This window comes from Hordeum vulgare, chromosome 2H (genome assembly GCF_904849725.1).
Source record: "Hordeum vulgare subsp. vulgare chromosome 2H, MorexV3_pseudomolecules_assembly, whole genome shotgun sequence".
NCBI lineage: Eukaryota > Viridiplantae > Streptophyta > Magnoliopsida > Poales > Poaceae > Hordeum > Hordeum vulgare.
The window spans coordinates 326,962,878-326,981,557 of NC_058519.1; the positions used below are offsets into that span (position 1 = coordinate 326,962,878).

The 18,680-nt window shown below is 45.0% G+C and overlaps 1 protein-coding gene across 1 annotated transcript; it reads left to right on the plus strand.

The window, feature by feature from the left end:
- The first annotated feature begins 25 nt into the window (after positions 1 to 25).
- Positions 26 to 2,768, plus strand: LOC123426187 (E3 ubiquitin-protein ligase RHF2A-like). The gene is made up of 8 exons (XM_045109968.1): positions 26 to 299; positions 444 to 666; positions 781 to 827; positions 1,302 to 1,364; positions 1,448 to 1,547; positions 1,652 to 1,980; positions 2,088 to 2,195; positions 2,297 to 2,768. The coding sequence occupies exons 2-8, from the start codon at positions 535 to 537 to the stop codon at positions 2,598 to 2,600; spliced, it is 1,083 nt and encodes a 360-aa protein (XP_044965903.1). The 5' UTR covers positions 26 to 299; positions 444 to 534; the 3' UTR covers positions 2,601 to 2,768.
- The last annotated feature ends 15,912 nt before the right edge of the window (positions 2,769 to 18,680 follow it).

Sequence of the window (18,680 nt, forward strand, 5' to 3'; positions counted from 1 at the left end):
CCCAAAACGGGTCTACATCTGGGTCTACCCGTCATTGGCGTGAGGCAGACGAGGGGCACGCGGAGAGAGAGAGAGAGAGAAGAGAGTTAAAGCGGCCATTTCTTCGTCGACTTCGTCGTCTCCTCGCCCCCGCGCAGACGTGCTCCGTCCTCGCCGTCCTCTCCGTCGTCGCGGCCGTCCAAAGGAGAAGGATTCCACACGCAGTTGCTGTTTTTATCCGAGAAGCACCGATACTCTCTCAGAAGCACTCGATCTCGATCTCTCGCTTTGTTAATCTTGGGTCTAGCTAGGTGGATAAGGTGCGATTTTTTTTTTTGAGGGGGGGGGGGGGGGCGATTTTCCTGCGATTCTTCATACAATCTTGATTGGTTTTGGGATGACCTCAATTGGTTGGATTTCCGCGCGAATTCTATATCTAAATCTTGTCGATCGCTTTTTTGCAGGGATTGCGCGGGGAAGGCAGCGGTCCATTCCTGCGGTCGACTTGGTTCTTGATTGGATTATCGTAAACAGAGAGGGGGGAGGGAGGGAGGGATGGACGAGAAGGCAGCGAAGATGGAGAAGCTCTCGTCGGCGGCTGCTTTCGTGGAGGGCGGTGTGCAGGACGCCTGCGACGACGCCTGCAGCATCTGCCTCGAGGCCTTCTGCCACAGCGACCCCTCCACGGTACCTACCTCTCTCTCGCGGATGTAATGGTGATTGAGATGGAGATATTTCGATTCGGTGGTAGATGTGTCTGAAGTTGAACCTGTTCTGGTTTCTTGTTTTGAATTGTCACAGGTTACAAACTGCAAGCATGATTTTCATCTCCAGTGCATCCTTGAGTGGTGAGGACCATGCTTTTTTGTCTTTGCAATTTCCCCTCAAGTTCGGTAATCATTCCGTTAGAAATTTAGAATGATATTGCCTGAAACTATCATACGAGTATGCATTTTGCTGCTGTTAGTTTGTTCATGGTAAGATTTGAAACATTGATGGACTGATTCGAGAGCCACATTTTATTTTTGAAGAGTTGCAGTTTATTTTTTGGCTGCTGAATTATTGGTTTACTGTGTTACACATTTTTGGCTGGAGGATTTGCATTTATCTTCATTTCTTACTTTCTTTCAGATGAAACACCATGTTATCTATATAGTTGCTTGATCACCGCAATGACCCATTGGCTGACACTTGTAATTCGGAAGAGTTGCAATTTCTCTTTGTAACTGTTGGTTGATTGGTTTACCACATCGTCGTGTTGTGACTGTGACTCCGTGTCATATAATTTCTGATGTACTAATGCAGTTGAATTGATGTTATAGGTGCCAGAGAAGCTCCCAGTGTCCCATGTGTTGGCAGGCAATCAGCATGAAGGACCCTCTGAGGTTGAAATTCTGCTTTATGTAAACCAGGAGTGAAATCAATTGTACATTTCTAGCAGAGTCTCACTTAAATTCTTGAATTACAGTCAAGAGCTCCTTGAGGCTGTTGAACAGGAGAAGAAGGTGCAAGCAGATCCCTCACGCACGACGGCCGTTTTTCGCCATCCAATGCTCGGACATTTTGAGGTGTCATTTTGCATTACCATTGCCCTTCTAATAATGGCTTTCTTGCTGCCATGTCTCGATCAACACAATGCCTCTACTGCTGCTGATGCTGCTATTTCTCCCAGGTACCAGTTGATACAGATGATGCTGAGCTTGAAGAACGTCTCATGCAACACCTGGCCGCTGCTGCCGTGACACGTAGGTCGCATCGCCATGGTAGAAGGGAAGGCAACCGCGGAAGATCAGGACCACACGGTCGCACACAAATTGTAGTATTTTCAACAACTGAAACTACCTCTAGTGAATCCATTCCTTCAGATTCACGACAAGTAGGGGACAGTGAGCATTCTCCTGCTATAATCTCTGCACCTGTGGATGCCACGGAAGAAGCATCTGCCGGCATACCGGTGCACAACAATACTTCTTCTAACTGCCCTGTTGGATCAAATGATAGGTGATTCCTAATTTCACATGATGACATAACTACCAGACATCCTATCTATGTTTTTTTTCTTCTTATGTATATTGGTTTAACACTTGCTACATAATGACCTTGATCAGAATTTCTGGTGATGAAGCATCTCCCATCAACCAAGATGGAGCTGGACCATCCGATCCACAATCTTTCTCAAACACACTCAAGACTCGCCTGCAATCGGTTTCAATCAAGTAATACTCTCTGACTCCTTCAAACCCCAGGGACCTTTGGAATGGGAAAACCAACATTATTGTACCCAACTTATATTTGTGGTCTCCCTTAACAATGCTAGGTACAAGGACTCGATAACGAAGAACACCCGTGGGTGGAAGGAACGGTGGCTCTCTCGGAGTGACACAATATCGAGTCTTGGTTCTGATGTAAGGAGGGAGGTCAACGCCGGAATCGCCGCTGTGTCCCGCATGATGGAGCGGCTAGAAACGAGGGACGGGAGTGGCTCTGGGCCCTCTTCGGCTTCTTCGCACAGTGTTCCTTCTGCTACAGATAATCAGGGGGGCACGTCATCCAACTTTTGTGCTGCCGTAAATGGCGCCTCGTCTTCGGCAACTTGTGCGTCGAGATCTGGTTCGCAATGAACCATCTTCTACCATGAAACATTTACTTATTTTTAGCTGCAAGTGGATCCTGGCATCTGGTTCTATTTGAACAGTCACTTGTAACATGTTTGATTTGTGCAACCAAAGATGCAGCTGTAAAGAACTGGTTGCAAGAATGATATGAGCGCCAGGGTAGTGCAACACCAACCACGCAGCAGCTCTTGTTCGTTTCTTAGTAAACCTGCAAGGCTATGACAGCCAATTGTCTCATTAGGCCATCTTATGAGCCACAGTGAAGAGAACATCATAGTCATGATATGAGAGATGCAGAACAGTAACTGCAGAGATAATTTCTGTTCATTGTTGACAAAAAAATCTGCATCGAGTTCGCAGTGTCTTGGGTTCCTTCCGAATGTGGCATCGATACACAAAACTGCACTTTCCTTTTGTCTGCTTTGCTTTCAAACTCAAACAGCTAACCACTACACCTTCCTTTTGTCTGCTTTGCTTTCCAAATCAAACAGCTAACCGGGCCATGGACATTGTATGTACTTGAAGAGTTTTATTTTTGAGAATTACCATATGTCCATTAAACAAACAAATTACAATGGATACATACGTGGTCACTTGAAGAGACAAACAAAGCGCCAAGTTTCTTGGAGATTTGCACAAAGAGCTAAAAAATATCACTCGAAGAGACAAACAAAGCGCTAAGTGTCTTGGAGATTTGCACAAGAGAGCTCAAAAATATAAAATTTACATCTTGACCGTCGGGGATCCATGTGCCCAACCTAATCATCATGCTGGCCGTCGCACCACGGGAGAAAGAGATGAGCAGCCTCCACACCAAAATCTAGAAAAACTCCATTGTAGAACATGTTGTTTTGTGAGCCGATTAAACGGCCCGTCAAAGACAACGAAATCGAGTCTTTGTGGCACGTCAGTCGGGGATCATCTTCATGTCTGTCAGACCCCGACCTCGCCATCTTCATCCAACTTGGTCGGAGAGGAAGAGCGCCTGTAACACCCTGTGTTTAGCTTTCCTGACTAACTAACTAATTTCAAAAATTAGGACCAATTAAAAGTTTTGTGAATGCTTGTGATGCTTGAACTGACTATTGTTTGCCTGCTTGCTTGAGTGCATGTGATTGCTCCCCAATAATTCTTCCCATCCTCCAACTCACCTCCTCATCCCATGTGCCCTTGCCTAATGATCATGCCATGTGTTTAGGACCAATACCTATTTTTTACCAAATATTATTTTCACCAAAAGGCATTTCCTTGAATTAAACTCTCTGACCCCTCAGGTGAGGTTTGTACTACAAGTCCTCAATTGGGGAACTTATTTTTGCACTAATTATTTATTTAAAACCTATTATCAAAATGTCTTCCAAAAACCACAATATTATTATTTTAAAAGTTATATTATTATTTTATTTAAATGCCTTTCTGTGAGGCCAGAAATGGTCTCTTATGAAGGAAAGTTATTTTTATTGCTTTCAAAATATTTAAGAAAATTTAGCGAAACTCAGTGGATATATTTATTCTATATATATGAGTTTCAACACATGATCATGTTCAAAATATTAGGCAAACCCCTCCAAAACCATTCCTGCCTATTTCAAGCTTTGGAAATATTTCTATAAGAAATATTCTCAATAAATTTCAGTAAAATTCCAGCATGTCATCTATGATATTTTCGATGATCTTGCCAAGTTTCAACTCAATCGAAGTTGATTTGACTCCCCTAATTATTCTAAAACCATATCTGTCCAGATTCAAATTTGAGCAACTCTACATTGTGAAGTGTCTCCAATTGTGCTCACATTTGGTGGACATGTTCTAATACTCCAATAAGGCATCCACACCAAGTGGTACATCAAGGAGAATAGAAGAACTTGTCCTAAGACCCCCAAAACCCTCTCTGTTGATTTCTGACTTTGGTAAACTTTACATTATAAAGTTTCTCCAATTGATCTCAAACTTTTTGTGCATACCTTAATGCTCAAATAATGCCCCTACACTAAATATTGGATTTGTGGGAATTGATTTGGATAGGGTTGTAAGCAGAAAGACATTTCTGCCCATTTCATGGGTTTTCCAAGTCTACATTGGAAAACTTCTCCAGCAAATCCCAAATTTGGTGTGCAAGCTTATTTTCATATATCATTTGATCCTGGTAAGTTTCATAGCCATTGGAATTCATCTAATGGCCTAACCACAGATCAAACACCTTGTGTGCACTCACTAAATTGGCTTCTTTGACCCCTTCCACTTTTGCCCTTGAGCTCAACTTTCTACGACAACTATATCTAGTTACATTTTACCTCCAGTAACATCCCCATGGCCACTAGTAAATTATTGGAGAAGGACCCTATGTAACTACCTCTCATTTTCACCCTTGGCAGCACTGTTTTACCTCTCTTCCCATACTTCTGCTTAAGCTAATATCCAAATTCTTTCTAGAGCCTCTCTAATGTGTCAATGCTTCATTTCAAACCAAGAGATGGCATGCTCATGTGGAGAAAATGAGCAGCACATCTACAACTTCATTTCTGGCTAAAATATAGGATTGTACTACAAGTGCTAGCTAGGCTCATTCCCCTGAGCTAAAAATTGGCAGACTAGTAGTCCTTCTATGAACAAGAATGCTGGACATGGTTTTCCCTCAATGCACTCTTAGTGCAAACCACTTTTGTTGGCCTTAAGTTTGCTGTTGCAAACTTAATCATAGTCAAAACCTATTCAAACCTGATCCACTTGGCTCCAAATTCCATCAGTGACCTCTGGCAAGCATGCCTTGCACGAGGGACATCTTTGACGGGTCAAACGGTCACCCTGGACACGCGTAGCCATGGTGACCATGGTGGCTGCATGCACTAATGGTGCTCTGCACCATTACTTCGTCTCCTAGCTCGTGTCCCGCAGATGCAGTATGCCCCAGAGCGCTAGAGCATCCCCACCCCACCTTTGACTCCCTCCACGACGCAAGCTAGCTTCCAAGGCTCCTCTGGGACGTGTGACACCCATGCCCACGCGAGCTCCAGGAGCTCCCGAGCTCTCTTGGCCTTCCCCTCTCTTAACTCCTCACTCCCGAGCATCTTTGGCTCCCTCAAAACCCTCCTCCTTTCTTCCTAGGAAGCCCCTCGTGCCCCCTCTCCTCTCGGGCTCCCTCCTCTCCCCATGGCCGCGGGGTAGAGCTCCGGCCTCCGCTCGGGCTGGCATGCCCAGGGCGTCCCCTCGCCTCCTTCCTCCCTGTAGGAGACCCCCCAGGCCACCGCAACTCCTCCCCAGCACCTCCAGCTCCCTCCCTTCGCCCCTGGCGCCGACACCAGAGAGGGCCGACGGCCTCCCCACAGCCTCGTCGCCGGCGCCCTTGCAGCCCTCCCCTGCAGGTGCCGAGCAGGGGAACGGGTGCGGCTAACTCCCCCGAGCCCGCCAGTGCTCTCGCCTTGGCCGGAGATGGCCTGAGGCGGCGGACCGGCGCTGGGGGCATCTCCTTCCTCTGCTCGTCCCTGCCAAGCGGGAGGAAGGAGATGAACCTGGCATGCGGGACCCCCTTGTCAGCCTCCCTAAGGCCAGGCTGCACGAAATAAGTGGAGGCGGGATCCCCTCCTGGTGTAGTGCGCCTTCGGCGTAGCCTCCTCCCTGGCCGGATCGAGCTGCTGGGCCGGCCGAAGGCCTATCTAGCGCCCTGTGCGCTAGTTAGCCGAGGGATGAGCTCCTCTTCTCTTTTTCTGTTTTGCTTAACTTCAAAAATCCACTATAAATTTATTTTAGCTCCGATTCTAATGATTCAAATTTCTACAGGTTCCTAAATTCAAGATCTATCCACATATGTGCTTCGCAAATTTTTCCAGGAAGAGTTTCTGTAGTGTTATTACTCAAATCCAATTCTGGATATAATCGTCCCACCTTTCAAAATTCCTGTAGGTTCCAAATCAACTCCAAATGGAGTGATTCCAACTCCTAGGGCCTTCTAAAATCATGCCCTATTTTTGAAGCCTTGGTCAACATTTTTGTGTGACTTACTTCTGTTGCAATAAATAAATAGCTTCCTATTACTATTTATTCCATATTAGAAAACTCCTAGAATATTCATATAAACTCCAAATCCGGTGAATCAACTTCCTAAATATTTCTAAAATCGTGCTCTATTTATTGAGTGCCTCCACTCATTTTTAAGAGAATGATTTCTGTAGGCTTCTTCAATACTCACCTATTCCTCCTTTCCTCCATTCAAACACCCCTGATGAACCAAAGACCCTTGGCAAAGATTCAGTTATTTTTCTTATGACCAGAGAGGTCCAAGAAAAATAAAACTTGTATTTTTTTGGCACTTTTATTTTTGCTTGCTGTGTGGCTTACCGTGGTTGTTTCCGATGATAGTTGACGGGTAGGCGGAGTACTCGGAGTTGGAGCTGAAGACCTCGAAGACCCCGAGGACTTATGTGAGAAAGGCAATCAACCCTTTTACCATGACTGAGCATATGTTACTTTGCATGTTAAAATAGCAAGTATTCCCGTTGCATATGATCATAAGTGCCGGTAATCATTTGATATGATTTTACCGAAGGCTCCCCCGGAGCACATGCACTGAGCTTGACCCTACCCTTTGAGGGTCCTGCTAATACCATGTTGACAAGTAAGGATAGAAGTAGTATTATCACGAGCATGTTGTTGACATAAAGCAAGAGTTTACTAAAACCCCGTCGGCTGCCACTAATGCCCGATGGTGATGATGAGTTAGGTGGTCACTTTCGGTGAAGTGATGCACCCAGTATTTGTGTGAGTATGGTTTTGGAAATGGGATTAGATTTATGATGTGCCGGCCGTCCCAACCTTACCAGTACGACCACGTTACCCCTCGTGGGACGGGGCTATGTTAATTACTCTGGTCGGTGCTAGCAAAGAGCCACATTACTAGTGGAGGGAGTGATGTGTGGTCACTCTCGTGATGGGGTCATGCCAGGTAGGACGACTATGCCATTTTTATGAGTTCAAGTCACACCGTTGGTCCCCGCATGGTTGGTACAGTCCAGAGTTGGTGCTCGTAAGACGTACAACATGTGGGTTGGGTACCAATCGAGTAGACCTCTTTGTCTAGTATCGTCAGGGGAAAGGCATTGATCGGGTACTTACCTCGGGTATGTGATATACCGCGAGTCGTGGATGACACGGAAGTTTCCCGGATATCGTGGGTCCAGCGTACTACCTATGCAGAGTGTAAACTATTCGAATAGCCGTGTCCACGGTCAAGGACAGTTGGGTAATCCTGCTTAAACTTTGTCTAGTTGTTTCCGCATAAACCAAGTGTGTGTGAGTGTGTGTGGTGACAAATAGGTGTTGTTCTGATAGTAATGATATGACCAAGTTCGTTGACTTGGCATATAGGGTGAACCCGGAAGGTTCAGCCCTCGACAGATATATTGATATCTGCAACCTGTTCATCAAAAGTAATTCTTAAACTTGATGCATATTCATGATCGTTCCAGCAAGATGGCTTACACCAAAAATGCATGATATTGTTATCCTTCAGTTTCGTTGTTCATATCATGGGCTGTTTGGGAGTACATTCAAAGTACTCATTGGCTTGCCACTGGTTATTTCATTGACCAGGTATGAGAGAACATGATATGGTGAAGATTAACTCGGTGACGTTCTTGGGAGCTAGGACGCTTCCCAGTCAGAATGCGTGTAGCTTAAGGCTGATGGCATGGGTTCACGCTTTTAACCAATAATTCCTCTATTGGTCCAGTTTGGAGTGTTGGCCTTTAAGGTCCTATATATGTAAGACTCGACCGAGGTGGTCAGTTACTGTGTCAAACGGTATGTATGGATGTAAGACTCTTTTATTCGGTATCTATGTTCAGTGAGCATTGATCCCTGGGATCACTGAGCACGGCGATCTCGACTCATAAGTCGGGGTCCCCATAGATCTGGTATCAGAGCCATCCTGACTATAGGAAGCCCTGCACAGATGTTAGATTAGGATAAAACTGGTTTCCAAATTCTTCAAAATACTTACAAAACCTATATATTTTCTCGACTCTCCTAAATCTTCAAAGAAGGTGAAGGTTATACTTTAGCCTTCCACTCTTATTTTCTTCACACTCCTCGTCTACTTTTTCAAAACTGCAAATGGTTGCTAGTACCTTATGCCCTTTGACCACGGGATAAATTGAAATCCTCGTGGGCAGCCTGGAAGGAAGTAACCTCTCCAGGAAAACACCTGTGCTGAAGGGCAGAGAAGACAACTCTGCGACCAGACGGCACCAACAGAAGTACCTCCATGAGGAACAAGGACATCGAGGCTTAGAAGATGGTGACACCCTGGGCACTCTTCCTAGAGTGATGCCACTTGCACCTACGATAATTTGGACATGATATATGCAAACCATGATTTGCATCACTAATAGAGCGACCCTGTCAATTATAAGGATTGTGTCGACCACCACCGATGGATGAGAACCCCACCATTTGGTTCGCCTCACCTTAGTGAGCAGGAAAACGGTTCTCTTCATCCCCCGTTCTAGGTGTCGATATCGCAATTAGTATGATTGACAGATCAGAACTCTATCATGTCTTGCAAATATCGGTGCATGAAGATGTCCACTTGAGACTCTCGAAGCCTCAGGAGACAAGAAGACAATGACAAGATCATGAAGACAAGGAGATCCTGTCAATGACATCCATGAAGAACCACCTTCATCAGCAACTTCCCAGACGAGAAGACAACAAGTGTTCTTTACAACTCAAGCGAATTGCTTCAGCAAGCGACAACAAGAGGCGTGACAACACCATGAGAAGGTCCAGAACATTTAGCGGACTCCTCTCCGAGGCACGAAGCAAGCACGACTGTCGAGTCCTACAACCCTAGGTTAGGATGAGTCGTAAATCCCCTATGCGAAGTCGAGTCCGTGAAATGGTTCGGATGGATCATGTTGTGTGTTGCTTGTTTTTGTTGTTTGTGCTTGATATAAGTCGCACATTTGATCGAGCAACAAGCATGCGGTTTTATCGTCTGTCTTATTTTGATGTTCGAAATGATTTTTGGCACTTGTTTGAGTTGACTACCCGATGCTTGTTTGATTGCACTATGTCCCTTAGACACTCCCCTCTGTGCTCTCTCTCTCTCTCACCCGTCTCGACAACTGAAGATGGCAAGATAAGATGCACCAAGGATCCACTTCGAAGGACGACTGACACTGAAGACACTATCTGTGCTATGCATAACCACACGCAACCATAGGAGTGTGCTTTCCCCTCAAGATTGGAAAACCACACTAGACCAGACTAATCTCCACAAGCCTTTCCGGCTCAAATTTTCTGGTCATGTGTCTAGTACACGGATTTTCCAGAACACGTGTAGGTCCCCGATAAACCCCGCCTAGCACCGGGTTCTTAATGGAACGAGTGATCGCAGTGAACCAGTATCCTTCAATCTTAAGATAGCACCATAACCCTGATGCCATAAGAAGGACCGATCTCAGACATAAGAGTATAGGCTAAAGACTGTCGTGGTGATGATGATATGTGTCTTGAGGATATAGCTAGGCTATCTTGGTGGATCATAAGACCCTTATGAAGGTAGGTGAATTCGGTGGAACAAGTTGATATAATAACGTAACCTACATATCCTTGGAGTAAGATTGGATTTAGTAGGAGATTATAATCGTGATCAACAATATTTTGGTGGTATACATGACTTTAGCAAGTAGTTGGCATGATTTGATGCTTTCACCATAATGACTTGGAGTATCAAGTAGACTTCTTATTGGATTTGAGTCTTGGATTTAAATAGGTAATCTTAATAGAGCATCGAGGATGACAGAGACCACATGGTTCGGAGTAAATTGGATTTAGCCCAATAATCTCGATCGTGATACCATGTTTCTCGGTGGATATAGAGTGCGTATACTTGGAGTTGTCAGGTTTGTTTATGAACCTATGTGGACTGGCCTCGGAGATTAGATGGCCATGATAATTGAAGTTGGTGGACATACTGTGACGTAATCCTTGCAGTAATATGTGAATTATGAGGACTCTAAGAGATTATGTAGAACCCCATCAATGTTGGATTTGTAGGAGCGATAGGTCCATTAATGATTGATCGGATTGATGGATCACTTGATCGGATTCATAGAAAGGAAACAAGATATTGGATTGGTATACTATGTGTTTCCTTAATATAGTAATGCAATACCCTGTCCATTGTATGATCTAGCTGGACATTGGATTTGTAGCATCCCAGTGCAACCTTAGCAGCTTATATACCTCCCTGAGGTTCTTGCATAGTAATGCATGTGCATCGTAGCTACACCATACTTGTAGTGTTTGGGTTTAGTTCTTCCCTCGACCCGGAGTTGGCTAGCATGAGCGGTGTGGAGTTGACCGTGTGGTATGGTATCTTTGATGGGATGAGGTGATATCGTCCCGAGATTAGAGGCCGAACTATTGGCATCTAAGGAATGTGCTTAGAGATAAGATGATAACTGTTCGCCCACATCCTAAGTTCTTTGAGACCCTAAAGCTTCGCTGAGCCACAAGATGGACGGATTACGACCATAGAAGACGACTCTAAGTCGTTTAAATGTGGCCAGTACCCGCCCATAGAAAGTCCTGTTCTCCTCACCTGACTCTTGAGCACTATGCTTATGTCTTGTTTGGGGAAAGTATGTGGTCATCCTCACTGATGACATACTTACTCACCCAGTAAGAGGAAGGACACCTTAGTCCTGTTTGGAGGAGCCCCAGGAACGCCGATAGTTATGCCTCTCGAGGGTACAGTGTTATCTCGAGAAGGTGGGCTACTCGAAGCAATCCCAAGACAACGGAAGTCTATCCTACTCAAGTCAAGACGAAGAACCGCCGTGGCGAGGAAGCCACGACAATGACGACGAAGCAACATAAGTCAACCACCGACCACGCACCGACTATATCAGCGACATCAAGAAGCCTCGACGATTCAAGATGATGAAGCCTTTGGACAAGCGAAAGAATCAGACGACCTCTCCTTGGTCCAAATCAAGGACGCGAGTACTAGTAAGTCGTGGTGAAGACCTGCCAAAGGTGATTCACCCACTCGTCGAGTCGCACACCTTGGGAATGGATGACTAGTCTATACTCTTGGGTAGCCAGCTCATCCAGAACCACTTGCAAACCCCCCAAGATGGCAGGACCTGTTCTAAACTCTGAGCCTCCGAGCTTAGACTCATGGGTTAGACCCAACCCGGACCCTTTCACGAGAAGCCTTCGGAGACCATTGCGACGTCCTCAAGGATGAAGACCAATTGCGACCAGAGTTTGCCTGGCGTAAGGAGTCAAAGACTTTCCCGTAAGCAGGAAGCTACATGAAGACTTGGCAGTGCGTTCTAACACGAGACATCTACATGTCACTAACCGGCATGCGAATCCCAGGACCAGAACCCAGACACACCATCTTGCCACGTGTTCTGACTTTGGAATACACTCGCAAGCCAAAACTTTGCACAGACTTAGCTCACCAAGCCCTTGATCCCGGTCAAGCATAACTTATTGCCAGACCCCACCCACGATCAGGGAAGGACGTGCGAAACATTCGAAGAGGTATCATCAAGCACCTCAAGACCACCACAACAACATGGGGACATGAAGACTACCTCCGACTCAAGATTTTGTATCTCTCCAACCCCTAGACTAGAAATCTCGGGGACGAGATTTTTCTTAAGGGGGTAAGATCTGTAACACCATGTGTTTAGCTTTCCTGACTAATTAACTTATTTCAAAAATTAGGACCAATTATTTTTTTTGTGAATGCTTGTGATGCTTGAACTTACTATCGTTTGCGTGCTTGCTTGAGTGCATGTGATTGCTCCCCAATAATTCTTGCCATCCTCCATCTCACCTCCTCATCCCATGTTCCCCTGCCTAATGATCATGCCATGTGTTTAGGACCAATATCTATTTTTACCAAATTTTATTTTCACCAAAAGGCATTTCCTTGAATTAAATTCTCTCACCCCTCACGTGAGGTTTGTACTACAAGTCCTCAATTGGGGAACTTATTTTTGCACCAATTATTTATTTAAAACCTATTATCAAAATGTCTTTCAAAAACCACAATATTATTATTTTAAAAGTTATTTTATTATTTTATTAAATGCCTTTCTATGAGGCGAGAAACGGTCTCTTATGAAGGAAAGTTATTTTTATTGCTTTCAAAATATTTAAGAAAATTTAGGGAAACTCAGTGGATATATTTATTCCATATATATGAGTTTCAACACATGGTCATGTTCAAAATATTGGGCAAACCCCTCCAAAACCATTCCTGCCTATTTCAAGCTTTGGAAATATTTCTATAAGAAATATTCTCAATAAATTCGAGTAAAATTCCAGCATGTCATCTATGATATTTTTGATGATCTTGCCAAGTTTCAACTCAATCGAAGTTGATTTGACTCCCCTAATTATTCTAAAACCCTATCTGTCTAGATTCAAATTTGAGAAACTCTACATGGTGAAGTGTCTCCAATTGTGCTCACATTTGGTGGACATGTTCTAATACTCCAATAAGGCATCCACACCAAGTGGTACATCAAGGAGAATAGAAGAACTTGTCCTAAGACCCTCAAAACCCTCTCTGTTGATTTCTGACTTTGGTAAACTTTACATTATAAAGTTTCTCCAATTGACCTCAAACTTTTTGTGAATGCCTTAATGCTTAAATAATGCCCCTACACCAAATATTGGATTTGTGGGAATTGATTTGAATAGGGTTGTAAGAAGAAAGCCATTTCTGCCCATTTCATGGGTTTTCCAAGTCTACATTGGAAAACTTCTCCACCAAATCCAAATTTGGTGTGCAAGCTTATTTTCATATATCATTTGATCCTGGTAAGTTTCATAGCCATTGGAATTCATCTGATGGCCTAACCACAGATCAAACACCTTGTGTGCACTCACTAAATTGGCTTCTTTGACCCCTTCCACTTTTGCCCTTGAGCTCAACTTTCTACCACAGTTATATCTAGTTACATTTTACCTCCAGTAACATCCCCTTGGCCACTGGTCAATTATTGGAGAAGGACCCTGTGTAACTACCTCTCATTTTCACCCTTGGCAGCACTGTTTTACCTCTCTTCCCATACTTCTGCTTAAGCTAATACCCCCAATTCTTTTCCAAAGCCTCTCTAATGTGTCAATGCTTCATTTCAAACCAAGAGATGGCATGCTCATGTGGAGAAAATGAGCAGCGCATCTACAACTTCATTTCTGGCTAAAATATAGGATTGTACTACAAGTGCTAGCCAGGCTCATTCCCTGCCAAGCGGAAGGAAGGAGATGAACCTGGCATGTGGGACCCCCTGTCAGCCTCCGTGAGGCCAGGCTGCACGAAATAAGTGGAGGCGGGATCCCCTCCTGGGCGTTTGCCCGCGCCAAAGGCGTAAAAGGTGGAGTGCGCCTTCACCGTAGCCTCCTCCGTGGCCGGATCGAGCTGCTGGGCCGGCCGAAGGCCTATCTAGCGCCCTGTGCGCTAGTTAGCCGAGGGATGAGCTCCTCTTCTCTTTTTCTGTTTTGCTTAACTTCAAAAATCCACTATAAATTTATTTTAGCTCCGATTCTAATGATTCAAATTTCTACAGGTTCCTAAATTCAAGATCTATCCACGTATTTGCTTTGCACATTTTTCCAGGAAGAGTTTCTATAGTCTGATTACTCAAATCCTAATCTGGATATAATCGTCCCACCTTTCAAAATTCCTATAGGTTCCAAATCAACTCCAAATGGAGTGATTCCAACTCCTAGGACCTTCTAAAATCGTGCCCTATTTTTGAAGCCTTGGTCAACATTTTTGTGTGACTTACTTCTGTTGCAATAAATGAATAGCTTCCTATTGCTATTTATTCCATATTAGAAAACTCCTAGAATATTCATATAAACTCCAAATCTAGTGAATCAACTTCCTAAATATTTCTAAAATCATGCTCTGTTTATTGAGTGACTCCACTCCTTTTTAAGAGAATGATTTCTGTAGGCTTCTTCAATACTCACCTATTCCTCCTTTCTTCCATTCAAAACCCATGATGAACCAAAGACCCTTGGCAAAGATTTAGGTATTTTTCTTATGACCAGAGAGGTCCAAGAAAAATAAATTTCTATTTTTGCGGCACTTTTATTTTTGCTTGCTGTGTGGCTTACCGTGGTTGTTTCCGATGATAATTGACGGGTAGGCGGAGTACTCGGAGTTGGAGCGGAAGACCTCGAAGACCCCGAGGACTTATGTGAGCAAGGCAAGCAGCCCTTTGACCATGACTGAGCAGATGCTAGTTTGCATGTTAAAATAGCAACTATTCCTGTTGCATATGATCATAAGTTCGGTGACTTGGCATATAGGGTGAACCCGGAAGGTTCAGCCCTCGACAAATATATTGATATCTGCAACTTGTTCTTCAAAAGTATTTCTTAAACTTGATGCATATTCATGATCGTTCCATCAAGATGGCTTACACCAAAAATGCATGATATTGTTATCCTTCACTTTCGTTGTTCATATCATGGGCTGTTTGCGAGTACATTCAAAGTACTCATTGGATTGCCACTGGTTATTTCATTGACCAGGTATGAAAGAACATGATATGGTGAAGATTAACTCGGTGACGTTCTTGCGAGCTAGGACGCTTCCCAGTCAGAATGCATGTAGGTTAATGCTGATGGCATGGGTTCAGGCTTTCAACCAATAATTCCGCTATTGGTCTAGTTTGGAGTGTTGGCCTTTAAGGTCCGATATATGTAAGACTCGACCGAGGTGGTCATTTACTGTATCAAACGGTATGTATGGATGTAAGACTATTTTATTCGGTATCTATGTTCGGTGAGCATTGATCTCTGGGATCACTGAGCACGGCGATCTCGACTCGTAAGTCGGGGTCCCCACAGAGCTGGTATCAGAGCCATCCTGACTCTAGGAAGCCCTTAGTTAGCACGGACGTTAGTTTAGGATAAAACTGCTTTCCAGATCCTTCAAAATACTTACCAAACCTATATATTTTCTCGACTCTCCTCAATCTTCAAAGAAGGTGAAGGTTATACTTTAGCCTTTCACTCTTATTTTCTTCACACTCCTCGTCTACTTTTTCAAAACTGCAAATGGTCGCCAGTACCTTATGCCCTCTGACCACGGGATAAATTGAAATCCTCGTGGGCAGCCTGGAAGGAAGTAACCTCTCCAGGCAAACACCTGTGCTGAAGGGCAGAGAAGACAACTCTGCGACCAGACGGCACCAACGAAAGTACCTCCATGAGGAACAAGGACATCAAGGCTTAGAAGATGGTGACACCCTGGGCACTGTTCCTAGAGTGATGCCACTTGCACCTACGATAATCTGGACATGATATATGAAAACCATGATTTGCATCACTAATAGAGCGACCCTGTCAATTATAAGGATTGTGTCGACCACCACCGGTGGATGAGAACCCCGCCATTTGGTCCGGCTCACCTTAGTGAGCAGAAAAACGGTTCCCTTCATCCCTCGCTCTAGGTGTCGATATCGCAATTAGTATGATTGACAGATCAGAACTCTATCATGTCTTGCAAATATCGGTGCATGAAGATGTCCACTTGAGACTCTTGAAGCCTCAGGAGACAAGAAGACACTGACAAGATCATGAAGACAAGGAGATCCTGTCAATGACAACCATGAAGAACCACCTTCGTCAGCAACTTCCCAGACGAGAAGACAACAAGAGTTCATTACAACTCAAGCGAATTGCTTCGACAAGCGACAACAAGAGGCATGACAACACCATGAGAAGGTCCATAAGACTTAGCGGACCCCTCTCAGAGGCATGAAGCAAGCACGACCGTCGAGTCCTAGAACCCTAGGTTAGGATGAGTCGTAAATCCCCTATGCGAAGTCGAATCCGTGAAATGGTTCGGATGGATCATGTTGTGTGTTGCTTGTTTTTGTTGTTTGTGCTTGATATAAGTCACACATCTGATCGAGCAACAAGCATGCGGTTTTATCGCCTGTCTTATTTTAATGTTCGAAATGATTTTTGGCACTTGTTTGAGTTGACTATCCGATCCTTGTTTGATTGCACTAAGTCCCTTAGACACTCCCCTGTGTGCTCTATCTCTCTCACCCTCTCGACAACTGAAGACGGCAAGACAAGATGCACCAAGGATCCACTTCGAAGGATGACTACACTGAAGACACTGACTGTGCTATGCTTAACCACACGCAAACGTAGGAGTGTGCTTTCCACTCAAGATTGGAAAACCACACTAGACCAGACTAACCTCCACAAGCCTTTCCGGCTCAAATTTTCTGGTCATGTGTCTAGTACACGGATTTGCCAGAACACGTGTAGGTCCCTGATAATCCCCGGCTAGCACCGGGTTCTTAATGGAACGAGTGATGGTAGTGAAGCAGTATCCTTCAATCTTAAGATAGCACCATAACTCTGATGCCATAAGAAGGACCGATCTCAGACATAAGAGTATAGGCTAAAGACTGTCGGATGATGATATGTGTCTTGAGGATATAGCTAGGCTATCTTGGTGGATCATAAGTGTGGGGTAACGTAGCATAAATTCAAAAAATTTCCTACGGAGAGGAGGAGAAAGAAGAGCAGGGCTTCGCCAAGCATCGGCAGAGAGGAGGAGAAAGAAGAGCAGGGCTGCGCCGAGGGAGAGGGAAAACTATGTCTCCAAAAGCCCAAAAGTGCCCACTATATATAGGAGGAGGGGAAGGGGGGTGCCACCCCTAGGGTTCCCACCCTAGGTGGTGCGGCAGCCCCCCCAGATGGGAGGTGCGGCGGCCAGGGCAGGGGGGATGGGTGGCACACCCCTAGGTGGGCCTTAGGCCCACCAGCGCCTAGGGTTTCCCCCCTCTACACCTCCCGCGCCTTGGGCTGAGTGTGGGCGGTGCACCAGCCCACCTAGGGGCTGGTTCCCTCCTGCACTTGGCCCATCTAGCCTCCCGGGGTCGTTGCCCCCTTCCGGTGGACCCTCGGCACCACCTCCGGTGGTCCCGGTGGTCCCAGTACGTTACCGGTGACGCCCGAAACACTTCCGGTGTCCGAAACCATCCGTCCTATATATCAATCTTTACCTCCGGACCATTCCGGAGCTCCTCGTGACGTTCGGGATCTCATCCGGGACTCCGAACAACTTTCTATAACCTCGTATAACAATTCCCTATAACCCTAGCGTCATCGAACCTTAAGTGTGTAGACCCTACGGGTTCGGGAGACACGCAGACATGACTGAGACACCTCTCCGGCCAATAACCATCAGCGGGGTCTGGATACCCATGGTGGCTCCCACTTTCTCCACGATGATCTCATCGGATGAACCACGATGTCAAGGATTCAATCAATCCCGTATACAATTCCCTTTGTCTGTCGGTATAGAACTTGCCCGAGATTCGATCGTCGGTATACCTATACCTTATTCAATCTCGTTACCGGTAAGTCTATTTACTCGTTTCGTAGCACGTCATCGTGTGACTAACTCCTTAGTCACATTGAGCTCATGATGATGTTCTACCGAGTGGGCCCAGAGATACCTCTCCATCACGCGGAGTGACAAATCCCGATCTCGATTCGTACCAACCCAACAGACACTTTCAGAGGTACCCGAAGTGCACCTTTATAGTCACCCAGTTATGTTGTGACGTTTGATACACCCAAAGCACTCCTATGACATCCGGGAGTTGCACAATCTCACGGTCGAAGGAAAAGACACTTGACATTAGAAAAGCTTTAGCATACGAACAATACGATCTAGTGCTACGCTTAGGATTGGGTCTTGTCCATCACATCATTCTCCCAATGATGTGATCCCGTTATCAATGACATCTAATGCCCATGACCAGGAAACCATGATCATCTATTGACTAACGAGCTAGCCAACTAGAGGCTTGCTAGGGACACATTGTGATCTATTTATTCACACATGTATTACTGTTTCTTGTTAATACAATTATAGCATGAACAATAGACGATTATCATGAACAAGGAAATATGATAATAACCATTTTATTATTGCCTCTAGGGCATATTTCCAATAGTCTCCCACTTGCACTAGAGTCAATAATCTAGTTACATTGTGATGTATCGAACACCCAT